Source organism: Phaethon aethereus (assembly GCF_964289735.1).
Source record: "Phaethon aethereus genome assembly, chromosome: 28".
Lineage (NCBI taxonomy): Eukaryota > Metazoa > Chordata > Aves > Phaethontiformes > Phaethontidae > Phaethon > Phaethon aethereus.
In genome coordinates this window covers 3,253,119-3,279,058 of record NC_138604.1, presented here as the reverse complement: position 1 = coordinate 3,279,058, position 25,940 = coordinate 3,253,119, and the positions used below count along the sequence as shown (strand labels likewise).

Here is a 25,940-nt window from a genome sequence, read left to right as displayed (position 1 = left end):
ATGGCAGCAACCGCCGCCAACCCGGGTGAGCCGGGGCGTCTGGGCCGGGCGGGCTGCGGGGGGCACGGCGGGGCCGCGTCTGGTCTTACGGGAGTCATGAGGAGGCTGGGGAGTCGGCCTGGGGGGGTCGGGCTGGGGGGTCCCGGCGGCCTGAGTGGACCCTGGGCCGGGCAGGGGTGAGGCTGAGGGCCGCTAAGGAGCTGTTGAGAGAGGCAGCGCTCGGTGGAGGGAAGTTGGGTCGAGGCGTTTGGGCTGGTGGTGCCGTTAGTAGGGGCTGGGCTGGGCCAGAGGGCTCGTGGGGGAGGCCCAGGCCGGGCCGTAAGAGTTTTGGGCAGGGTCGAAGGTGTCAGGCGGGGCTGGAGGCTTTCGAGGAGCTGGGTTAATGGGGGCTGGAGGCTTGGTCGGGGGAGGAGCCTTGGGGGAGCCAAAGGGTGTCTCTGGAGCTTGGAGGGCTTGGGGCTGAGCTGAGAGGGCTGGGGGCTGGGTCAGGAGGGGCCTGTCGGTGCTGGGAGGGTGGGATGGGGTGGGGGGCACCCGTGAGAAGAAAGGAGGGAGTCAGTGTGGGGAAAGGATGCTGAGGGACCCAGCTTAGGGTGCTCTGGGAGGGTTTGGAGATCCAGCGTGGTTGTCAGATGGCAGGAACTTTTAAAAGAGGCACTTCATTGAGTGGCGGGCTGGTTTGGAAAGAAGGTAAGCTGGAGATGGAGGAAAAAAATGCTGTATATGCTTCTTAGGTTGGGGAGGAAGATGTCCGTGCTCGTCTCTGCTCCCTGAGCTTGAACGGTTGGCGTGGGCCCTGCACAGGCCTGGTCTGGTGTACCTGGTGCTGGGGTCTGGTTTCCATCATTGCCCTCCTGGGAGGGAGCGAGCACTAGTGCGGCTCGCCTGCGTTTATTGTCCTTAGTAGTTTATGTTGGTTTTAGACCCTTTCTTTGCTGTATGTTTCATTGAGGTTTTCTTAATTAGCAACAGACAAAAATCTGATGTGTTGTTTTGAAAAGGATTTTTACAAATCTCCTCTCCACCTCTTTTTAAACTGCTGAGATGAATAGCTGGTACATAACCAAAGGTGTGAGTGCCTGTCAGCAGAAAGCAGAATATTCTTGCAACTTTTTCTCCTTCAGGTTGATAGCCAAGGGGTGACTCTGTGTTTGGAGGAAGCTGGAAGTTGGTGACATCTGATACTTGCTAAATAAAATAAAATATTTTGGGTTTTATCAGATTTCTGGCTAAATTGCTCTGAAATTAGTATGTATCTGGAATAACCCAGCATCTGTGAAGTTGCAATGCATTTACAATGTGGTGACTGAGATCAGAATTTGAGCTTCTGTGTTTTTTGGGGTTTGGGGTTTTTTTTTTGGCTTGTGGTTTCTGACTATTCTTGCTTGTGGCTTGATGCTGGTGAGGCCTTGGGTCTTGGTGTGACATGTTCAGGTTTATCGAGGACGGTTCAATGTAACTTCTAAAGAATGATTTTTTTTTTTTTTCATCCTAAAGAGATAGGAAGCTTTTGTGGCTTTAAATATTGAGAAAACGTGTTGGGTCATTTGTCTGTGGTGATTCTGAGGCAAGGGTGCAGAACTGGTGTCTGGAAATATGTGGTTGTGGTTTCACATAACGATCTGAAATTCTTCAGCAATCAGAGATGGTGTGTTAGAAAAAACCCCAAGAATTCCTGATTTAGCTTAGCAAAAATATATCTGAAATGGAAACTGTCACAGTTGTGATTCCGTCCTGCAGCAATATCCCATGAAACAGTGAGATTATTCCAAGTAGCAAAATCTTAGTCATGTGTATTGGTGGTGGTGTGGGCTTGGTCGGGAAGTTCACTTACTCTCCTGCCAGCACGGTGCTAGATCAAGGTTTTGCAGTTTGGTGGACAAAAGATGCATAGCTAAATGTAAAGCAAAAAAAAAAAAGCTGTTGCTGAGAGTAAGAACAGAAAACGTATGTTATGAGCCAGCTCTGTAAGAATCCAGTGAATGAGAAAGGAAGATAGATACTCATGGCTTTAACTGCAAAGTGTTTATGTAAGCGTAGTCTTTGGCGTTGCATGATATTTTGCATAATAGGAAAGTTTTAAACAAATTTGCAAGGAAAAGAGAAAGAACTTGCAACATCTGTGTTTAATATTTATAACTACAGGCAGACTGACTGACTGACAATCTTAGCTTGGCCCTCTTAAATTGAGGGGGGAACAATACTTACAGTCTGCACAATCATTATATAAATAGAGATTTTTAGTAAAATACATTATTTGTGAAAACTCTTCTGTAGAAGCCTGGTCCTCTTTTGATGTTGAAAAACGGACTGCAGGGCTCTGGTGAACACTGGATAATGCCCCCAAATATGCTGAATCTCCTTGCAGCTTATGCAGGGCAAACTGGCCACAAAAATGAGTTGGAACTTATTTTACCTGTTTAAACCACAGCTTGCGTTCAGTGTTGTGCCATCCTGGGCCTTCTGTCCTTCTTCAAAATGCTATGGGGGCAAAGCAGGTCACCTCGGAAACCCCTGGGAGAGGTGGATAAAGCACTTCTCCGTTTTCAGATGAACTTACTGAAAAATAAATCTGCAAAACCTTTCTGCTTCCACAGCTTTCTGAGGGTGACATGAGCCACCGCACAGTTTACTGGTCTTGTTTAACTGAAAAAGACTTAAATTGTGAAGAGTGCTGGGTCGAAAGCTTTCAGTTGTGCCAATTTAAGCAAGTTTTATGTTGTTAAAATCTCCTGGTTAGGAGTGAAAAGCAAATAGCATCCACTAACCAGGAGAAAGTATGAGGTGGGATTAAAAAAAGAAAAATGTCTTGCCTTACTTGCATTACTTTACAGGTTTTAATATTAACTTGGATTATTAGGACACTTTTAGTGCTGTCTGGATGAATATATGATTGATAGCTTCACTTCAAACATTTGCCTTTATGAATGCATGATTGCAAGCACTTGAAAATGGAAGATGCATTCTTTCCTATGTTTCTTTGGTTAATTTCTGTAACGCTTCTTGGTGAAGGTTCCCATGGGGATGAAAGCGCTGAGCTGGCATTGCCTGGGAAGCTGAAAAAAACTAAAAAACCCCCCCCCACCTCCTTAAAAAATAAATCTCTTTAAGGTACCTGAGACACAGAAATTGAGGCACTTCGTAAATACAAAGCCACATGTGCTGCTCAGACCGAAGTTTTAGAGTTGTGACGTAAATGCAAGTATTTGTTAAAGTACGCTAGTTTATCTCAGCAGCTGTTATCTGCTCACAAAACAGTTCTAAACCTCCTTGGCTTTTGGGGAGCTTGCTCATGTTTAAGTTTAAACTAAGTCTTGCTATGCTAAAATGTGCTGGCTGATACTGAGCCTGGTGAACAGCCATATGCGAGAACTCTGCAGCAAGAACTGCCATATTTGCTCTGCTTTGTGCGGTGCCTGGCAGCAGTAGGCTAACTGGTACAATAAAAACGCACTTAAGAGCTACAACAGGCCCATCTCGTAAATCACGATTTTGAATATTTTCTGTGACTTTATTTCTAAAGCTTTTTCACTGTTGAGATGCCAGTAGTTGCGACAGAGCCCTTCCCAGGAGAGCTGGGCTGGAAGTCTGGCTCTCAAGATGGCATTCCCTCAGCGATCTTCCAGCCTATTCTATTCTGGGTCGAACTGCTGGCTGAATTGTGGTTGTGCTTGCAGATTTATACTCGGTTACAAACGAGTAGCTGTAATTTCTCTGCGCTGCCTCTGCTTATCTCTTCTGGCCTTAATTAGATTTAACACATGGTAAAGGCAAGCAGGGATTGATTCTGGAAGGGGCTGGAGCAGAGACCCAACAAGGATATTGCTTGTTGCAGCAATGACTCTTCAAAACCCACCCTGCCTGTGAGAAAGATGGACTGGGACTTTTGGTGGCACATCTGATTTTTGAAGACACCACTTTCAAAACGAAAGCGAACGTTTATCCTGTTGCTCTTAACATTGCTTGTTTCAAAGGAGTATGTTTATTGCCTCTTTTGTTATTTTGGAGTAGTTGAAAAATGTTGTTCTCGCTGCTTTGGATATCAATATATTGCGTCAGAACTAAGCATCCCAGTATCTGGGAACTGCTAGTCACTGCTTTGCCCAACCGATCAGCAGCTTTCCCGGTGACCGTAGTTTCAAGTTGTGAAACTGGTGTTTCATAGGTTATAACGTACCAGGTTTTCTTAGAATTGGTTGACTCCATTAGCCGGGTCTTTGGCTCGGGTTGCCTCTGACTACTCGTGTCTTGCCTTTTACTCTTGGAGCCAGTGGCTTTCAAGTGCAGCTTGGGGGGGATTTCTGTGATGTGGCTGCTTTTCTCACGGTGGGCATCTGGGCCAGTGGATTTACTGAGTACGTGTGCACTTGAGACACCCTTGCCACCGCCCGGTCGTCCTGTGCGAAGCTTTCAGAGCGTGCGTGGGTAGGCTGGTCTCCATCAATTCCACACTGACCTCAGTGTAATATTGCTCTATGGCCCGTGTTTGGATTGGGGGAAAAATGGGGGTTTTGAAAGGAAGCTTTGCCTTTGTGTGAGTGTCCTAGAAATGCTGACAGGTGAAAAAGTTAGACCTCTTCCCACCCCATCCGCCTGCCCCACGCTCTCCCTATCGTTGGGGTGAGGATGCTGTAGAGAGGCCGGTGGGTCGTGTGAATGAGTACATAACCATTTTGATGATCTCCCTCAGTATGCAGAATAAAATATTACCAATTTACCTTACCAAATCTCAAGGTACTTTATTTTCTTCCGCTTGTGGAAGGGCACGTGGTGCCATGAGGGCAAATGTTTCCGAGTAGGAAGCTGATGCACGAGGTGAAGTGGTTTCTTCGTGCGACGCTGCTGTGAGATGCTAGGCCATGCAGCAGGCTGCTTAGAAATAGCCGAGGCTCAGATGAGGTCTTTAAAAACAAACAAAGACGCCCTCCCTCCCCCTCAACCTCATTTAAAAGTTGATTTGCAGAGGAACAGCACAGTGTCACTTCCTTCCCCTGCCCGAAGGCGGAAATTCCTCTCTCCTTAATAAAATCATTATCTGCTGTGCTCCATAAACTTTATTTCTGTTCAGACCATGGTGTTTAAACATGTATGTTGAAAAGCCACAGATTCCTTGGGAACGGGAATAAACCTTCTGACTTGGTTTACTTGCGCTCGGCTCCATGTTCTGCTAAACAAAGACCTCTGGTATCAGCCCTCTCTGCACCTTGGGACTTCGCTAAGAAATAATGGAAGCACCGCAGAGGTGTCCAAGCGATCCGAAATCAAGCGGAGGGGAGTTGGGGAAGGTCTGTGGTCCCAGCATGGGATGGAGCGTGAGGAAGGCCAACCTCCGTTTATTTTAAGTGCATCACATCAGCTGACTTGACTTTATCACATAGGGACCGATTTCCTGGCAGAGACCTTACGTATTCACATGCAGTAATGTCAAATAGTCTTCTGTTTTTTAAAAATCTGTTTCCATACCTGATTCTTTGTTCTCAGACTTTTTTTGAAACTTCAGAGGAGCCCTTGCCTTTTGTTGCTGTAGTTAGTGTTGAAATTGGGAGTGCTCGCTCATGCTGTTGTTTGGGATTGTTGTACTTGACCCCTTCAACTGCCAAGCATTAAGCTGGATGCATATTCCATATTTTAGTCACCCCTGGGAAATACTATGGACTGGCAAGGAAGAAACTTCTTCAGCAATGCCAGCTGCTTGGAGGAAAACAAATCAGGCAGTAATACAGGCTAGCAATATTACTGTGGTAAAAGATTATTTTCTTTTTTTTTTGAGGAAATACCAGAAGTTTTGGAGCGTGTTTTCTGAGAGCTAGAGCTGTTGCTGCAAGCCAGCTGCTGTAGTCTAGGCACACCGCAGAGGTGCTTGGGCTGTTGCACAGCTCCACTTTTAGCTGCAAGCGAACCGCTGTCCAACTCTGGAAGTATTCCTTAAATTAAACTGCTGTTGGATTGAAATCTGATTTCAGGAACTGTAAAAATACTTGTTAAACCCAGATGCATCTATGATGTTGAAAATAGGGTTTTTTTCCTTTCGTGTGGGGAATACAAAAGGTTGTGATTTATATTTGGCGAGGTGAGAAGTAAAAATGGGCACTGTTGCACAGAAGCTTGCTATAGTGTAGCTCTCCTTTACTTGTCGAGCAATATCCTCGTGGTCTTGGCTAAGCTAAGATTTGACAGCCTCGCAGCTTAAGCCCCGATTTGTTGCCATATTTCTTAAACCTAACTTTGATTCTTTGCTTTGTCCCACCAGTTCTGGCAGCATTTCCTGCATAAGCAGCTCTCTGTGTCGGTGTACCGCTTTGCTGTGGTTTGGGAACCCCAGCAGTAGGTTTTTTTTGTGTGTGTTGGGGTTTTTTTTTTGGTCCCCTCCACTCTAATAAGGGAGAAGCGGGTTTTCTACCTTCAAAGCACTCTGCACAGCTCAGTTTGCAAAGACTGTGGTGGAGATTCTCTGGCTGGAGCGACTATTTTTGTTCCAGTCTAGCAGTTGATTAGCAGCAAACTTAAACCCCCACAACCGTTAAAACGATACAGAACTGACTTATTTCAGAAACATGAACAAATGCCTTATAACTTGTTTAAAAACTCTGGTTCTGGTGCAGATCAGGCTATGTTCATGTAGAAGAACGTGGAACGCAGCTCTCATGGCAATGCTACGACATGGTTTCGGTTTAAGCCATGCCAAGCGAGCTTTGAACAACTACAAGAGCCTGTTACGTGTCCTCCCGAACAACCAGGATTAGGAAAAAGTCCTGCTTGAGGATCGGAGGAGTAAGGCTCAGTGTCTGCTATCACACACAGCTTCCAAACGTAGCCTCTCAGCTTGTAAGGAATGAGAAATCCCTGCTCGTGTTGGTAAGGACCGGGAGGTGCTGGTGTCGTGCGTGGGGAGGAGAAGGGGGCATTCGCACCGCCCGAACGCGGGCAGGGGTTCAGGGCCCGGGGAGGTGGTTCAGTGCGGGTGTGGTGGCGTGGAGAGCCGTGGCTTTCTGCTTTCATTGTGGAAAACAAAACCCATAATGCATAGCAGGCTCGGGCCTGCCATCCGACTTGTGAGTTCTCCACTTAGACCCTTCTTTCTTCCCCATACACCAGAAGGGGCTTGTTTTCACATCTTGAAGTAGACTTTTCATTTTCTCAAATGTTATATCTACGTGGAACATCTCGTAGAAGCAGTACTGCAATACTGGGTGGCATGATCTCTGAAGGCCAGCAATTCCACACTTCTTGAGAGTGCTACCTGCCTGTTTTGTCTTTTGGAAAGCATTGATTAGGTTTCCTACTGCTTATGCGACTTCTTTGCTTATAAAACACAAGTTTTTTAGCTCCAAACAAGGCTGCCATTTTGCTTGTTGGAGGTAGTGTCATTTTGGGGAAGAACTGGTGTCCTTCTGCTCTGGGTGTGTGGCCAGTTGCAGAGGAGCATCGGCAGAGACTGGTAATCATGCCTGTGCTGCCCACAGGCCAGTACTGCTGAAGAATAGAAATGCCTGTCTGAAAGATCGTGGCTTTCAGGGTGCCTTAAAAGCGTTTTGGTTAATTCTTTGTCTTTTAGATTGGGAAGTAACATTAACGCCGTCTCTGGAAGAGAGTTTGTTAGGCAAACTCGCAACTCTTCTCCTCTTCTGCATACTCGTGCAGCTAGCATATGAGAGTGGGTTCGGCCCCCACCCACAATCACGTCAGGCTCCTCCTCTGTCTAAAAAGGAGACCACATCTTTTAGTTTAGTGATCTAAGCTTTGAGCTTATGAAAACAGCATGTGCTCAAAGCTTGAAATGGACCCTTAGTGCAGGCTCTGGAGAGGCAGTAGATGAAAGGACTCGAAACGCACGTTGCACAAAGTCTATCCACATCAGATGCTGAAATGCAGTCGCTTTTAATGCGAGCTATATGTGGAGAATACTCCACCCGCTGAACTAGAGGGGAATTTGACGTAATACTAGTTTATTTTCTTTTTCCACTCTCCTGTGTAGAAATGGCATCAGATGTTTCCTCGCTGGGTGCAGCCGTCAGCTCTGGGAACCCTGGCCCGGGTGCACAAGCTGGAGGAGCCGTCGCTCAGAGAGCCAACAAGAGGCGTTCTGGGTGAGTGCGCGCTCGCGTTAGCTTTTTTGGGGGGGGGAGGTGTGTGTGTGTAAAGTGTATTTTTGAGGAAGCATTGCTCTCTTGAAAGAGTGGTCAGCCTTGCAATGAGGAGACGTGTCTACGTCTAAGCAAAGAAGTTCCTTCAGGTGTGCTGTATCCAGTCCTTTTATTTTGTAGTGCTATGCTTTCTGCCGATCGTCCGCGTTAAAGCCAGGTTCTGTATTACATGCAAAAAGAGGGGATTAAAAAGTTGAGTTGCACCTCGCAGGTGAAGAGGTTGCTCACCAAGGATTGAGAGTGAAACAGGAGTCACTGAAACAGCGAGACAAGCCAGTTTCTGCAAGAGAGGTAGAGAAACAGAGAACGTGAATGTTGGGGCCTTACTCAAACCTTTGTAACTGTGCCCTCTTAGAGAGGAGGGGGGAAGCAGCAATGTGCTTGTGGTAGGGTTTTTGTTTGCTAAAAATGTCTTTGCAAATTAAAAGGATATTGAGTGTCTGCTCTTAAATTCCTGTCACAAGACATTTCCTCTTAATTTTCAAGATAATTAAAATCTCTCCCTGCCCCCCCAGTCACTCAGACTCTTTCCTTTGCCTCCATTTGCTGCTGCTCCCACTCCCCTGCAGCTCCTCCCGTGCTGTCTGCTACTCGTTCCTCACACTTCATTTACAAACATGTACGCTGCCGTGCTGCATCTACACACCAGTTTTCCACCCTGAAAGGAAGGGCAGTGAAAAGCCTTTCCTCTGTCTTCCCACATAGACTTGTTAGAAATGGGGTTTTTTTGACCCTGTTAGAGCAAACACGGTGACATTGTCTGCTGTTGAACTAAGGGTGCTAACTAGTCTGGGTCACCAGACCGAACTTTAACTCTTTAAGTGTTTTGTTCTCATCTTTTTTTTTTTTTTTTTTTTAAAATGCAACCAGCCCAAGTTTTTGAGTTGGAAGTGCTCCATTTGTAGCCTGTTGATCGGTCCCTTGAGCAGTGAGGAGCAGTTGTGGCAGCCTGCTGGGCTTCAGATCGCTGCTATGAGATCCAGAGCTTTTGGAACAGGAGGTTGTGATGCAGTGGGTGCTCCAAGTGGGCTTTCTCTCTTTTGAACTGTTTCCTTGCTCTGTTTCTGATAGACATGTAAAGGAAAGCCCCCTGCTAAACTTCGTGGGTTGTTTCACGTTAGCCCTAAATCTTCCTTTCAAGAATCATCTGCATCCCTGTAGGGACAGATGGAAAAGTGACCTGTAAAGGAGAAACTGCTTGGTTAATAATGATCTTCTTGCTTCTGTTTTTCAGGCTTGATTTTGATGATGATGGAGAAGGGAACAGTAAGTTCCTCAGGTGAGGGAGAACGTTGCACCCAGAAGTTTCTGTTGTGTGTCTGTTCATTCTCTCCAGAGCAGGAGCTTGCTGCTCATGTGGCTTTTCCCCTCCAGCCGTGCGGAGGGAAGCGGGGGGGAGTGTGAAGGAGGCAGTGCTCCACTTCCTTAAACTCTTCCCTTTCTCCTAGTCAGCAGTATTCCTCCATCTTTGCAGCTGATGCCAAAGCAAAGCTGCTGTGCACATGGGGTCTGTGAGTCCGGAGAAGGGTCTGTGGCTGAGAGGGGATCCCGTTACTCCTTTGGATGCAGTCACCATCTCAAGTCTCCCTGGTAGGCCCCGTAGCAAGATGAGGTCAAGCTGAAGAAGTGAGCCTTGCGAGCCTGGGTTGAGGCAGTGTTGCAGATCTCCATGATGATGTTGATGTGTTTGATACCAGCATCTCGAAAGGTTAAATAGTTTCCATGAATGCTTCCAGCAATCTGCTGGTTGTTCCAGCGCAGCACTATAGGAGCACTGCTGCTGACCAAGCCGCTGTTGATTGTAGGGAAAAATCTTCTGCCAGATAGATTATCGGCACAACAGTGAGATACTGAGCCTTTGTTAGTGCCTCGGACACGTGTTACTTAATTCTCATCTGTTGTAAGGATGCTTCAATTACAGAGACATCCTTACTCCCGAGGAGTTGGCGAGGCTGCGAGTATCTCCTCTCGTGATCCATATGGAACGCAGAAGAGTTGGAAGATCTCATGTCATTTATCTGTAGTCTCACTATATGGTTTAGGATTGGACAACTCTTAATGGTACTGGAAGTCCACATGTTGCAGTCTTTTAAGATGACTGTGGAATGGCTTCGAGGTGGTAATGGCCCTGATGAATGTAGGATTTGCCTACTGTGATCCTTTTGATGAGGGTCTTGATTTGGGCTAACTGTATTTTCAAAGTGCACTATTTCTCTTGTGTGTGACTGTGCGTAAATTACTGAGTGTGATGTCACTGTCCTTGATATGAATGTGAGGTAGAAAACATCATCAAGGTGATAAAAATAATTAAATTGTAGGCTCTTAACTGGATAAATGAAGAGTATGGTTCTGGATTGCCTACGCACAGCACAGTTTGCCTTTTTAATACCAGGCCTTTTTTGTGTGATTTATTAAACCTTGTTCTTCTCTTAGTGTCTCTGGGAAAGAAGTAACTGTAAACAATTTAAGAACTTTTCTTCCTCTCCCCCTTCTCCTAGATGTGATGATGACCCGATGCCAAATGATAAAGAGAGATTTGCCAGGTAAGAATCTGCTGTGATGCAGTTTTGGAAGCTTTTGGTGCCAAACCACCTTAATTTAAGAGAGATCCTGTAGCACCCTCCTAACTAGCGGTTAGATTTTATCTCTTTGAAGGAAGGTGCACCAAAGGATCCAGACATTTTCCTTGATGTTTTTTGGACCAGTTTGTTATGAGTGTGATGAAATTACCTTCTTCCCTTTTCAACATTTCTTTCAGCTGTTGCCTTGGACTCTCATTCTTTTCTCCCGCTCGAGAAACTTGCAGAGATACAAGTTTCATGCTTAGTTCAAGTTTTACTTGAACGGGGCTTCCTGGCAAATGTTGTGGCTCATGTGTTTTGGGGGGAAGTTAGGCAGAAGCTTTCTCTATAAATGGGGGATTTCCTAGAGATCGGAGTGTACAGTAACATTATAGGCAATATTTTGGCTCTGACTGTTGGTGTCTGAAAGTAGCTCTGTACCATCTAGTACTCAAAGGATGGACCTCATTGTATTTTTACAGCTTTCTGAAGCCCATGGAACTCATTTAAATATTTCATGGGTTTATTTTGTGTTGATGTGTACTGTTTTTGCCAAAGTGAGGTTCTTTTGTGTATGTCCTGAGTGCTGTAAATTCCAGGGTGTCCCCTCAGTGTGAAGGCACATCATGCTGTGTCTTGCTAAGAGATAGAATGAGCAAATACAGAATAATGGCCAAGACACTGTGCTTTGTGCCTTGTATTAAGGAGGGGTCTGACTTCAGGAATTCTGGAAATTGGAGTTAAAATTCAAGTGATTGAGGACATTGGGGAAAGGGCTGCCCAGCATGTTGTGTCAAGGAACTTGAGGGTCAGCAGGGCAGATCACATCGCAGGGGGAGCCAGGGATGACGTTGGGTGCAGGGGCCTTTCCCTGTGATTTCACTGAGGTCGTGCACTGAAATTAGTGGTCTAGAAACGCTTTGCAAATGTCTGTTCTGTAATGTTTCAGCCAGAGGTATAAACCTGTATCAGAGTTTCAATGCAGAGAGGCAAAAAAATTGCAAAGCCAAAATTTCAGGTCACAGTCGTGCTGTTACCTGCCAAAGGGCTAGCAGGGACTTCTAAGCTGGGGTTCTCCAGCTTTTTAAGTGGTTTGACTTGTTCTAAAGTCAAGCAAATTAGAAATGTGTTTGCCAGCCCTCATCAAATAACTTTGTTCCCTAGTGCAAGTCGTAAGCTCTGGGAACTTAAGGTATAGCAGACCTTAATAATACATCTAAGTGCTAAGATAATGCAAGATGTCAAAAAAGCACATGCTGTAGGCAAACATTGCAGTGCTGAACAGCTTCCTGGCCCTTAAAGTTAAAAACTCTACTACCTAACTGTGCAGTGCCATAGCTGGAGGAGGGTCTTGGCTCCCTGTGACCCCTGTTGCGGTGTGGCCTTTGGTCACCCTGGTTAATACACGCGTGGGAGGTGAGGAAGGAATAAACAAAGAAATAAAACAACTGAATGTCCCTTCTGAACTGCTGAGGCCCGGGGCCTCTGTCTCTGGCAGGGCATCAGCAGTACCTATGCGCTTTAACGCAGAGACTACCGCGTGCAGTTGCCGGCTTGGGCAACAAGGGCAGCGGCAGGAGGTGAAGAGCAGTGACGAAGTCCTCGGGGTTAGCGTGCTGACGCCCCGAATGCAGCTGTACGAGAAGCATGGCGCAGCTCCCCTCTGCATCTGTGCCCCTTGGCCTGCCTGTAGCTCACAGATCAGTTTTCCAGGACTGTTCCTCCTGTACTAAATCCACAGCCTGTGTTTTAGATGCTCAGCCTTGGGGAGATTGCATACCCGCCTTACTGGGTGTATGTGATACCCTCTTGTTTGCTGGCGTTAGCTTTTGGGGGATTGTTTGTTTTCCAAGGCAGCCAAACCTCAAGGAGGGAAGCTTATCGTCGGCCTCTGTAAAACAAGGTTTGTAGACTCCTCTCCCCTGAAAACTGAAAGTGCATGCAGGTTGGTGGGGACGTCTGTGTGCCTTTTTGTAGATGATGCACATAACATCTCTGCTATTTGTCGTGTAGCCATCTCGACTGTGTTGTCCTGAATGGTGTTTATGTAGCAGCATTATGAAAATGTGTGGTGTTAGCTGTGAATCTTATGCTGTTTGTCAATTTGGGGGCTTTAATCTGCTTTTCTGATTTGTTAATACTCTCAAAGAGGCTATTGATTTTTTTTTTTTTCCTTTAAAGAAAGAGTAGTTTAATGTGACTGGGACCCTAATTCCTAGTTCTGCCATTAACCTTCTAATCTTGCGCAGAGTAATCTGCACCTTGGTTATATGTAAAACAGAGCTACCCCTTGCCTGTTTTACAGTCTTGGGAAGCGTCTTAAAACTTCTGAACAACGTAGACAGCAGGCACCCGTTTAATGTGTAATGTTGCAAACTAATGACTGCTTTGTTTTATGGAGTTGCTCCTCTGCAAAACAGACGTGTCTGTAGGCTGGGTTTCCTAGTACATCTTCCCATTTTTCATTTCTTTAAACTTTTTCCATTTTAGCTTAGATCGCTGATTTTATTTTTAGGTCTGATGATGAACAGAGTTCAGCGGATAAGGAGAGACTTGCCAGGTAGGAGAATGGAGATTTCAAGCATGGACAAGCAGAGTATTTCCTTTCCTTAATGTTTCTCTAGGCATCCCTTCTCTTTTTTTCCCCCCTCCTTCCCTCATCTGCTGCAGTAGAGGACTTGAAACTGAACAGACTTCTGGAAATCACTGTGTGATTGGAACTAGGAGAGGAAAGGCGTTTAGTCCCCTTGTGAGAACGTCTTTGGGGAATACACAAAAGGATTTGTTTGCCAAAGACCACAGAGTAGAGCGTGGTCGGGCCATTGCTTTCACTGAGTACTGTAGCTTTGCTAACCTCTGCTAAATACAGTTTCTCCTGAGCTGGATCAAGGTGCCCAATGGCCTGTTCTCACCTTGGTAAGGTTTTGTCACAGAAATGCTGTCGTACTATCAAAGCAGATAATAAAAAGCGTGCTAGGTCAGGCTTTTTCTACCCCTTAAAAACTTCCAGAAAAGCTCGTGTCCTGCGCATTATGGCAGTTCAGGCTTACTGAAAACAGGATTATTCTTTTTGCCCCCAACTTCCTATTTGTAATTAATGAGGGGCTGTGGCTGAAATGGCTGAAGCAGTCATCTTGAATGCTGCACCATTAATACAGAAATGTACCCTGAGAATGTGTGCGCGCAGCGGCAGCTGGCTGAGGTGGTATGTTGTCAGGACTGCATTTCTCCAGCAGAAAAACACCAACTCGAAATGTACCCTTCGCTATTTTCAGCTGCAAAATAAAAATTGCTTAAATCCTTGTCAAGGCTTCTGTTGCTTGCCACCCACAGCTCGTTACTGCTGCAGAGCTGAGGCTTGGTAATTCATGAAGAATGGCTTGTTTTGTGGCTTGCCACCTCACAGACTTACTCTGTAACTCCTTAGGACTCTTCTGCCCTAGACTTGTTCTTAATGCACAGGACTGAAAAGACTGTCTTGGGTGCTGAGACTGCCACAGTCCTGGTTGGTTTATTGCCTGCTGGCTGGTTTTAAAACAAAAAATAACCCCCAGACACAGCCTTTCCCAACTGTGATGTTGCATAGCTTAAATATTTGAGGAGATAAGGAGACCCTAGAGGTGGGGCCTGTGAATACAGCAAACAGCCGTGCTTTTTGGGGATTTCTCCTTCAGTGAAGGTAGTGACCCTTTCCTCCCTCCCCAGCAGTCAGTTGTTGCTGTCGTGCAAGAGCCTGTAGTAAAGAATATTTGGCAGTGGGGCAAGTAAAATATCTGGTGGCTTCCCAGTAGCTTTTGTAGTGAAGGTGGCTTCATTTTCACACTTGAGCATGTGAGTTTGGAGAAACGGAATTAAAGGTGAGTGTGATAATTGAAGCACTTCTTTTTCTGAGTATCAGTTTCTCGCAGCGAGGAGCAAGGGCGTTGAATGATTGCACACACCTGGTAGTGATGACGGCTCCATTTTTGTATTTATCCTCTTTAATTCACTTGCCTGTCTGTGTTCCTTCCAACACTTTCATCTCATTTCATTTCCCACCATGTGCTTCTTTGCATCTGATCCATCCTTCTCTATAGGAAACCAGGCATTTAAGTTCTGTTTTGAAAAACCCACCTTAGCAACCCAGTTAAACTACATATGCCGGAGAAAAAGAACCAAGTCTAAACAAGTTATGATCTGATCTCTGGGGGGCTTACGGGGACTGCGCCCTGTGAGCAGACTTGCAAAAGGCCTGTGGAGAACCTCTTTAAGGACTGCAAGTGGGCAGCATTTGTTGTGGTGCCTCTTTAGAAGTCTGTGCGCACCACCCAGGTGTGTGCCTGGTAGGTGGTCTGCCCGCGCTGGCCTTGTTCTGTACAGAAATCGGGTGTATATCTGCCTTAAAGCTTTCCCTTCTGCCATGATACTGTAAAAGGCTGTCGATGTAACTTAGAAGTATCTTCATAAAAGCACTGCAAGGTGAGACTCATCTGTTGTAATTTAGGTGCCCAAGTCTTAGCTGCAGCCCTGGCCACCTTGTATGGTTATTGGAGACGCATGGGTGTCTGCGAGGTGCCGGTGGTGGGGATTGATTCATCCTCGGTCAAACAGTGGGTGGGATGAGTCTTTGCAGTCCGTCTGCACCAGTGCTCTTTAAAAGCAAATTTCCTCAGTAAAGTGAGGTGAAGCCCACCTTCAGAGCAGAGGTCCTAGTAAAGGGTAAAGGAAGAAATCCTTCGGCTTGCTGCAGCATTCAGGAATTGATGGGGAAGCTTCTTTCTCTGCTAAAATGACTTAGCCTAGCTCGTTTCCTTCACCAGATACCAGGGAACCGATGTGATTTAAAGCAAGGTTCTTGTCCGCAGCAAAGAAGGTCCAACTGTAGACTGTCCTCCTTGCACTTGTTCCTGCGTTCCTTTGTGCACGCCCAGCATGTGAGGCGCTTGCAGTCCTTCTAACTCCTGATGACCCTGATGCATCTCTGTGTTTTGCACTCGGGCCTTGTGGAAGTGTGGACGTGGGGAAATGGCTGAGGCTTCTGGCCCGTTGGTAACTTCATCTTCCTCCTCTCCTCCCTGGCCTTTTGCAGGGAAAATCACAGCGAGATTGAACGTAGGCGAAGGAACAAGATGACTGCCTACATCACAGAGCTGTCAGATATGGTGCCCACCTGCAGTGCCCTGGCCCGCAAGCCAGACAAGCTCACCATCTTGCGCATGGCTGTCTCTCACATGAAGTCCCTGCGTGGCACAGGCAATACCTCCACTGATGGCACCTACAAACCCTCCTTTCTCACTGACCAGGTCTTGGCTTGATGCTGCTTCGTGGGAGATACTGCAGCCGTGGGGGGGAATTAAATTGGTGTGTCGGGGGGAGATAGGCACCCAGGGTGGGTTTAGAGGGCTTCCCCTGCTCGGCTCTGGAGTTAAGAGCATGTCTGTCTGTCTGTGAATGCAGGAACTCAAACACCTGATCCTGGAGGCGGCCGACGGCTTTCTGTTCATAGTGTCGTGTGAGACTGGGAGGGTGGTGTATGTCTCCGACTCTGTGACTCCTGTCCTGAACCAGCCCCAGTCTGAATGGTTCGGCAGCACCCTGTATGACCAGGTGCACCCCGATGACGTGGGCAAGCTGAGGGAGCAGCTCTCCACATCGGAGAACGCACTGACAGGTAAAGGAGTCTGGGAAGGCATTGGTGGGGGCGGGCAGCGTGAAAGCCTGCAGAGGACTTGGATTAAAACCTTCCCTTTGTAGAAGGAACCAAACCCTGGTGCCTTTCTAACAAGGATCCTGCAGCCCCCCCCGAGAATGCATCCAAAGGTATCATTGGTGACACTTGTGTCTTGCTAGTTTCCTAATACGTTACCTGGTGCCTGTGTTGGTGAGAGGACTCGCATTGCAGCAGCATCTTGTTTTTTCTTCTTTTTTTAGGTCGCATCCTAGATTTGAAGACGGGGACTGTCAAGAAGGAAGGCCAGCAGTCCATGAGGATGTGTATGGGTTCACGAAGATCGTTCATCTGCCGAATGAGGTAATGGAGAGATTCCTTGGGGAAATCTCATTTGAGCCTGAAGCTGAACTTGCTCCCAGCCCCTTCATGCTTTTTTCCCAGCTCTTTTTACTCGTTCTGATGTAGACATGATATAACATGGCTGAGCTTTCCACACAGAACTGAGAGTCAAGTTCTTGAGATTTTTTTTGCCCTATGCTAAGATAGCTCTCAGGGCTGTTGTGGTAGAAGGTCCAGTTTCAAGTAACAATTTGTTTTGACCCCAATGGGTCACTTCCCTTGAAGTCCGTAGGGTGAGGGCTTTTCACTTCTGTGATGGAGATTCAAAGGTTCATCCCTGTTTATAGAGTGCTTCCTGTTAGTCAAGATCGTGACATTCTTTTGATGTCGACGAAGAAAGATAAAAGTCTTTCCCCTTGCATTTCTAATTCTGGTACAGGTGTGGCAACAGCTCAGTGGATCCAGTCTCTGTAAATCGTCTCAGCTTTATGAGGAATCGCTGCAGGTAAATGATACAAGAGTTACGGGCAAGCACACTGCGTTGCTAGGAGCAAAAGGAGCTACAGCTCTGTCGTCAGAGTGGTGGGGACACACTGTGGTGAGTGTGTGTAGGGTAGACCGGTACAGCTCATAGAGTTTAGATAGAGCTGCGGGTAGAAGAACGAAAGTATGAGGAGGATAATCCTGGGAAAGATTAATCTTTCTTTATTCCAAAATTGGATTTGAAGTCAATTTAACACCACATGTTCTTTACATTGTTGTTGTTGGGCTCTGGTGTATGTTGTCCCTTTTTAATTTGAAATTGAGATAGATTCCAACCTATTGTGTTCTCGGACCTCTTGCATTTATGTTAAGTCTTTGTTCCTTTTTTTTTTTTACCCTGAAGATGTTCTGTGGAAGCTTTTTAAAAATACAAGTAGAAACCTTGCCTCGCCTTACAATCAGACTGTTTCTCTCTCCCAAGGAACGGCTTAGGTGCAGCAAAAGATGGCGAACCTCACTACGTTGTGGTGCACTGCACAGGCTACATAAAAGCCTGGCCCCCCGCAGGTAATGACTTAGGTGAACTGTTCAGTTGTGGCTGTTTCTTAAGAGCGTACAGGCTGAAGTTGTCCGTTCTCTGAACTGAACATGCCAGCAAATGCTTTCCAAACGTATCTTAATGCCTTTTTTCTTGTTTTAGGATTGAACTAATTTTTGCAGATGCTCTATCAGAGATCTGGGTCTCTGAACAGTAGGGATACAGTAGAGGATGAAAACAATATTACGCTGTCTGATATGCTAGCTTGTGCTGAAAGTCACAGAGATCTTTAACCCTTCTGGCAAAAACAGCGACGGGGAGGCAACTTAACTTACAAAATTCCTTCATGGGAAAGGATATGGACTTACATCTCCCCACTCTGTTTTGTACTGAAGTCAGAATGGCATGTCTTTTTCCTCTGAAATTAGCAATTTTTCCTATATTAACCTTGCTGGAATTCTTTGGCTCTCCTCTCAGGTGTTTCGCTACCCGATGATGACCCGGATGCTGGCCAGGGCAGCACGTTTTGCCTCGTGGCTATTGGCAGGCTCCAGGTGGGTCATTGCCTTGTCCTAAAAATCCACAGAGGTAAACTGTTCTGTCTGAAGATGTTCCCTGATTGCCACAAATCCGACTGCAGGGCTGGCTGGCGAGGAGAAAGCAGCTCTCGCAAGATTCGATAATCCTGTGCCTATGTTGCCTTGCAGGTCACTAGCTCACCCAACTGCACAGACATGAACAATGTTTGTCAGCCAACAGAGTTCATCTCCCGACACAACACCGAAGGCATTTTCACCTTCATAGATCACCGCTGTGTGGCTACAGTTGGCTACCAGCCACAGGTGAGAAAACGGAAGGAGCTTTCTAAGAAAAAACTGCTGTTCAAGCTTACTTCTCCCTCCTCCCTCTCTTGTACCTCATGGCTCTGCTTGTCTAACAGATAAAAGGCAGATAAAAGATATCTTGTCTGATAAAACAATGCCCAGGGCCTAAACCAGACATGCGTGTCTTCTCCACCAGTTGCTTTTTCATGTGCTTTAATAAGTACTTTGATCATGGGAAGGGGGGGTGGCTCTGGATTATGTCTAATGTCAATTAAGATCATTTTTGCCTTCATTTGAGTTAGAGATCAAATGTTGGTCAACCGTTGTTGTGCTTCTCTCTAACATACAGCACGCCAGTTCCTGTACTTGGTTTCTGTAACCATGATTTGGTGGGGGGGAGCAGTAACTACCTGGAATTAATGAGGCAGACCTGAAAGAGGGAGTCTGCCTGCCAGATGAACTGACTTCATCTCTCTCCCAATTCCTTCAAAATTAGGAACTTCTGGGGAAAGACATTGTGGATTTCTGCCACCCAGAAGACCAACAGCTTTTGCGGGACAGCTTTCAGCAGGTAAAACACTTCAGCTACCACTTTGCATGCAGTGTGGTATTCAGATTGGAATCTGTCTTGGTGCTCGCAAAGCAATGAAATTAACTGGAAAAGCAAGAGAAGAATAAACCTTAGTTATTTCTCCTTTGCCCAATGGCAAACAGTTACAGATATAGTCACATAACTGTAAATGTGCAAAACAAAACAGAAGCATCTGATGTCTAACTCTTGAATTCATCCTCTGGCTGCTAGTCCAGTCTGCTTTTAGGGCCAGAGACGTGGCTACAAAGTGCCTACTTGAATGCCATGCTTCTGTGGCTGAAACACTGGTTCATCTCTAGGGCCCAGCCCAGTGCTGCAGAACTCGAAATGGATGTGGTTTGCTTGCCCTGTTGTCGTTACTCTTATTTCTGAGGGCGTTGGACTTGTGGCAGGGCAGGTAAGACTGCCCCTGTGCTTTCATGACTCCAAAAAGTAGCTGCTCATATCCATTTGTGCAAATAGTTGGAATCAGAAGCAACAGCATGTGCTTCATTTGCTGGAGGCTTTTTCATACATCTCACCAGTGCAAAGAGATAAGAAAAGTGAAAGCTAAAAAGGGGGTAATAGGTTGTCATCCCCCCCGAATGTCATTCAGGAATCAAGATAGCATAAGGGAATAGTAGCAGTGCCATTTAGTTGGGGAAAACCAAGATATATGGTCTTGCAGGCTTTGAGGCAAAGGGCCATCACAAGGTTTTACTGGGGGGTGGCTTGTGCTCAGAAGCAGGTTGCTCTTCAACACCTTCTCTTATCAGGTACTACTGATGGCATTACGTTTTTTTAGGTGGTGAAGTTAAAAGGCCAGGTTCTGTCAGTCATGTTCCGATTCCGATCCAAAAACCGGGAATGGCTCTGGATGAGAACCAGCTCCTTTACCTTCCAGAACCCCTACTCGGATGAAATTGAGTACATCATCTGTACCAACACCAACGTCAAGTATGTACATGGAAATGACTTGCCAACCACCAGTGATAGCACACGAACCTGATGGGATCTTGTCCCAGAATAACCAGCAACACAGAACTGTGGGAGCTTTGGCCTCTCCCCCTCACCGAGCTTCCCACCAATTTGCATAGGCCCTGGTGAAATTACTAAGTCCCGTGAGCGCTCTTTTCCTGGGCCGTGGCAGGCATTAGAGGACTATGAAGTGCAAGAAATTTAATTCCTTTAGCTGTCTTGGTTGTATGGCTTAGCAAGCTGCCAAAGTTCAGCTCCAGCAGTGCCTTTTTTAACTCTGGTTACTGGAGCAAGTCTCCTGCCTGTGTGTTTGCATTCAGAGCTAATATTAGTGAAATCTGCCTTTGAACGTAGCTCTTGGACTCCTCTGACAGTCCAGGGGGGCAGCTGGTCCAGAAAGTGGCTTTTCGTGTGAGTAAGACTGTCTGCAGCTGATGGTGGAAAGTAAACGCTTTTTTTTTTTTCTCCACTGCTGTAGTTTTGTTCTTGGATTCAGAAGTGAGCTCCAGTGGGGAGACTGCTTTCATTGCTGCTCTCTTTTCTCTCTTGACTGTTCTAGTGGGTTTGGTGCATCTCCTTTTGGAGTGATCAGAGCTGCTCTCTCTTCTCATAAGTGAGCTCCAAGCCCCTTACAGAAGAGCAGCAACTGAAATACAAAAAAAAGTGCCTGTATGTGATTCATAAGTGCAGACTTGATGGGTGCCACAAATGGAGTCTCTCCAGCCAGGCAAACAGAAAGCTAGATTACTTGTGGGCAAGTGAAAAGCCAGGATTTTTTTGTGATGAGGTGAGGGTCGTAGCACTTCTTCCCTTCCTGCAGCTGGCAAGCTGATGCTTTCTGGTGAGACAGTATTAAGAGTTGAGCAGTGACAAAGGCCTCTGGCTTTAAAGAGGTGCGGTGTGAGCGCAGGGCTGAAATCTGATGCAGATCTGATACAGGCCTTAACTCCTGTCCCGGTGTTAGAGATATCTCTTTGAACTCATTCATTCCACACACATCCATTCTCACATCCATACTACGCCTTCTAAAAGCACTGCATAAATTCAGACCAGAGAAGCAGCAATACGTGTCTGATTGTGTTTGAGGTGCATTTTATCTATGTGCATCTTTGCTAGGTTATCTGTACTGTTTCATCTTCGAGATCAGTTACTACTGAAGCAGCAGCTTGCAAAAGAACTGTCGAGAAAACGCTGGATTTTTATTCCTTTCTTGTGGGAGTTAAACATTAACTGACTTCTGACAGTTAACAGAAGAGCATAAAGAACTCCACCAACGTCTTGGGCTTAAAACCTAAAACTGCTGGTGGTCTCTCCAGGCTCCAGCTCTGGAGTGTCTGGCATAGAGCTGAATGGAAAACCTTGGGGGTGTTTAGGCTCCTACAACCTTTGCTTGTGCTTTAAGGATGATGCAGATCTGGCTGTGCTCCTGGTGTAGGTTTTTAATTGCTCCCCTGCTCAGTGACTGAGTGGGAGGGGGCAGAGCCCTTTGGCTCATAGCAGTTAGCATTATATTACATGACACCCCCCCTTTCAGAGACCACGGAAACAGAGTGGAAGGATCCTTCACTCGAACAGGTTTTGCAAAAGCAAAGCTTCCAGTCTTGTCCGAGACAGGCACGCTCTCCTGCACGCAGTAGCCAGCTGTTTGCTTTCGTTTGGTATTTTTAAAATTCTTTTTTTTTTCTTTCTTTCTTTGCTTTAAAGGAACTCGAGCCAGGAGTCTCGGCCTGCCCTGTCAAACTCAATGCAGAGGCCCCAGCTGGGGCAGAGTGTCAGCCTTCCCCTGGAGATGGGCACGGCACAGCTGCCCTCAAGGTCAGGAGGTGCTCAGCTCCTTTTACCATGCCTCTCTTGCTGGTTCTGCCCTCCTGTCAAATAGCCTTCCTACCCAAACTTTCCTCTCTGCAGCAGTGAACTCCTCTGGGCTAATGAATCACTGGTGTAACCACAGAGTATCTGTTCCCTTGGCAATCGTTTTTAGCAGCCGGTGTTCTCCTGTTACAGACACTTTCTATTTTAGGCAGCAGCAGCCACCACAACAGACAGAGCTGGAAGTGGTCCCAGGAAGAGAGAGCCTGTCTGGTTACGACCACTCACAGGTAAATCAACAGGGGTTTCGGTTACTCCTTGTATTTGTTGTCCTACGTTATTTAAATTACCTTTTGCTGGGGCTTTAAAGGCGGCCACACAAGACTGACTTGAGGCTGCTGCGGGTTCGGAGGGGAAGGTGCTCTGGCTTGGGTTTTGCTGAATCTGCTTGCTTGATTCTGATCTGCCCCTGTGGCATCTTCCCCACTATGCCCACGCCGATGCCCACCAGTCCTAAGTGTCACACTGTCCTGCTAAAATACACAGGAGTCCAGGGAGCAGCCCAGCCTCTTGCGTGCGAGGTCTTTGCCTGCAAAGCCCTTGGCTGTTCTCCATGCTGGCTGCGAGACCGTTGGCTTCCTTTGTGCTGGAGGTACTAAGAGCTCACGTCTATACCTGCTCCCAGGTTCCCGTTCAGCCTGTGGCTGCTGCTGGCCCAGAGCACAGCAAGCCCTTGGAGAAGACGGAGAGCCTTTTTAATCAGGAGCGGGACCCAAGGTTCAGCGAAATCTACAGCAGTATCAATACAGGTAAGGAGTGCTGGTCTGTGAGCCGTGGCCAGGGGCGCATCGCATCTTTGTCCGATTTCGGCTTCAATCTGAGTGCTCTTTGCTCTTTCCTAAGTCACTCAGAGCAGTTCTGGGTGCAGAGGCTCAGCATGACTCTGTTGTGGCAGCCCAGGTCTTGCGGAACGGCGCTCATTTTTGACGCTGGGTGGATAATTCCTGTCTACGCTGATGTGCTCTTGTGGCAGTGAATTGTCCTGCAGCCAACATTTTTTCTGGAGAGGTGTGGGGAGGGAGTGGGTGATAAGGTGTCTCTTGCTCTGTGTGTTACTGCCTGCCTTAGTCTGATCCTCCTGCTTGTCCCCAGAGAGCAGTTCTCTGTTCCTAGGCTGGGCACAGAATGTCGTGGATGCTCAAACCCCAGAGGACCTTAATGCGAAATTTATTAGAAAATGGAGAGGAAATCAGATTAAACAGGCTTTTATAGAGCCATTTGGAGTCTGTGTCTGGATAAGGAACAGTCATGTTTGATGCTTTGGCTCAAAAGAATCTTCCTTCACATGGGCATGCCTCTTGCAACTGGTCCTCTGTCCCTGCTCCTGCTGCTGAGACTTTCTCAGCCCTAATGTGAATCAACCTCTCTCCACAGACCAGAACAAAGCCATTCCTGCCAGCACAGTGCCTGCCAACCAGCCTCTCTTTACGCAGGGAAACACTTTCACCCCATCGCGACCTGCCGAGAACTTCAGGTGAGGCTTCCTGTGCTGTGCTTTGAGTGGCCTCATGCTAATTTTATCTTGTCCTGCAGTGGTTCCTGTTCTGTGTTTGTGTCCTTCTGCAACAGCAGAGTGTTCCCAGCGTCTCTCTGCACGGCAGTGATTGTCCATAAATGTGTTCCTGTATAGTGTGCGCAGAAAATAGAAGGGGAAACCCATCCAGGCATGGGTTTCTTGGAGGAGTGGGGCTTCTTTGAGGAGAGGGGCTCCTGCGCCCCTGCTCTTCTGCCTGGTGCTGCTTTGCTGCTGGTCGGAGGTGCAGGAGCTTTGAGGCTGTGCAAAGTCAGCACGGCCCCTCTTCTGCTGTGCCAGTCCTCACCTTCACCTCCCCAGCTACTGCCTTGATTCCCTCATTTCCCTCTGCTCTGTTGCTCGTCTGCGGGATAGCTATGCCTCTTGGACATGTGTAGACTGGAGCCCAAGAACTGAGCTGAGTGCAAGTAACCTTTCCCACAAACCCAGCAGCTCCTGCCAGTTGTGTCAACAGCAGGGCAGCACGATGGGCACTGGCATGTGAGCAGTTACCCCACGTTTCTGGGCTCATTTCTCCCCACTAGTAACTTGCGTGGGTGCTGTTTGTGCCTCTTTGTCCTGTTAGTGGTACCTAGTGTCCTAAGAGTGCCTCTTCTGTCTTCCAGGAGCAGCAGCATGGTACCTCCTGTGAACATTATTCAGCAGCAGCCCTCCTCAGCGGGCCGGATCTTAGCCCAGATTTCACGCCACTCCAACCCAGCTCAGGTCAGCGGAACCAACTGGGCTCCAGGGACGCGGCCAGCGTTCACACCCCAGGTAGCAAAGCCTGAACCCTCGGCGCAGGCCCCGAGTCCCTGCTGCCTTTACAGACCCTTCTTGCCGTCACAAATCAACCTGCTTTAACTCTCTAGCTGAGCGATGGAGCAATGCCCTGCGCCCATGTGCTTTCTCCTTTGGGGCCAGTCCAGCAAGTTCTCACCCTGGTTAAGACGAGGTTCAGAATAAACGCATCTTCTCTTCTTCCTCTCCTGCTTCTTGCTCTCTTACAGCAAGTGGCATCCCAGACGGTGAAGACTCGGCCCCCTTCATTCAGCATGGGGACTTTCCAGGGCACCCCCTCCTCCTTCAGCCCTATGACAGCGCCTGGCTCTACGGCTTCCCCTACCGGGACTGCTTACCCGAACCTTGCCAGCCGTGGCACGGGCTTCAGTGAGTATGGCTTGGGCTGCTGGGGAGGTTGGTGGGGCGGCAAGGAAATCCCCGGGAGGAAAGCCGGGAGTCAGTCGGGTATAGCCTTGGCATGATGTGCTCTCCAGTATTTTCTTGTGTGTGTTGGGAATGCCCAAACACAGGAGCACAGCGAAATCCATGCTTTGGCTAACGCTGCCCTTATCGCCTTTAACCACCATCCCTGCCTGAGGCTCCAGAGCAGATGAATTTTGAACCATTTTAAGGCTGACTGGGAGGAAACAAACCCCAAACGTTTGCTGACTTGTTCTCTCTTGAACAGCCACGGAGGCAGCACAGACCCCTGCCCCGTTCCAGACGCGGGCAGCCGAAGGTGTGGGGATGTGGCCGCAGTGGCAAGGACAGCACCACGGCCCGGCGTCTGGGGAGCAACACGTGCAGCAGCCGCAGCCAAGCCAGCCTGAGGTCTTCTCAGTAAGATGGTGCTTTTTTAACCTCCCGAGAGAGGACTGGTGTGGGCCAGTCTTGTGGGGACGGAAGGCCTTTGCTTCCCAAGTGTGGGCAGCTGGCTGAAGTGCCGAGAGCTTTCCCTCCAGTTTGTAATACCCGGTGAGGTCTCCAGCTTGTGAGTAAGCTGATGGAGCTGAAACTGGAGGGGAGAGGGCAGAGAGGCCTCAGCAGGACTGGCTTTGTGTCTTGGTCTGCTGAAGGATCAGTGCGAAACTGCCAGCTCTGCAGTTGAATTAACCCTTCTAGCTCTAATCAAATACAATAACAAAAAAACCCCCCAAACACTCCACCCGATCCCACGAAGTGCAAAAGAGCTCTTGAGAGTTCATATTCTTCCTGTGGGTTGCTGCCCCTCTTTTCAGTCCCTGCTCAGGACTTCATTTGCTGCGCTCCTGCAGCTTTGGACCCAAGCCCTGTGTGCCTTGGCAGGGAGGGTGTGCAGTACCTGCTCTGGCAAACTCCTCCATCACTGAATTACCGACGTGGGTTCTAGTCCAGATAATAACTCTCTCCTTGTATCCTCGCAGGACATGCTGACGATGCTGGGAGACCAAGGACCCAACTACAACAGCGAGGAGTTCCCAGAGTTGAATATATTCCCTTCTTTTTCAGAATAAAATAAGCTCTAGGGGAAGCAAATCATAGCTATACATAATATCCACGTGTAAAGGAAAACACCTAAGTCTTTTTTTCAAAGACTGCTGAACTTTCTAAACACTTCCTGCCTTCTGGAGGCGAAACTCTGCCCGACAGCCTGGAGGATGGACGGCCGTGCAGGAGGAGGGTGTTGTGCTTTCGGGCACCTCCTCTG

General features: G+C 47.5%; 1 protein-coding gene across 2 annotated transcripts; it reads left to right on the top strand.

Moving 5' to 3' along the window:
• On the top strand, positions 1-25,746 carry ARNT (aryl hydrocarbon receptor nuclear translocator; the record flags this gene model as incomplete). Of its 2 annotated transcripts, XM_082011510.1 has the most annotated exons (23): positions 1-25; positions 7,976-8,087; positions 9,379-9,423; positions 10,643-10,687; positions 13,221-13,265; positions 15,774-15,987; positions 16,142-16,355; positions 16,439-16,504; positions 16,616-16,715; positions 17,134-17,199; positions 17,659-17,744; positions 18,193-18,269; positions 18,423-18,557; positions 19,036-19,110; positions 19,916-20,067; positions 21,793-21,903; positions 22,109-22,187; positions 22,583-22,706; positions 23,332-23,431; positions 24,097-24,247; positions 24,481-24,640; positions 24,942-25,093; positions 25,657-25,746. In XM_082011510.1, 23 exons carry the CDS (start codon positions 1-3, stop codon positions 25,744-25,746), a joined length of 2,424 nt encoding a protein of 807 aa, XP_081867636.1. The 2 variants fall into 2 exon arrangements, with proteins under 2 accessions (XP_081867636.1, XP_081867637.1); XM_082011511.1 differs by lacking the exon at positions 16,439-16,504.
• Positions 25,747-25,940: the final 194 nt, after the last annotated feature.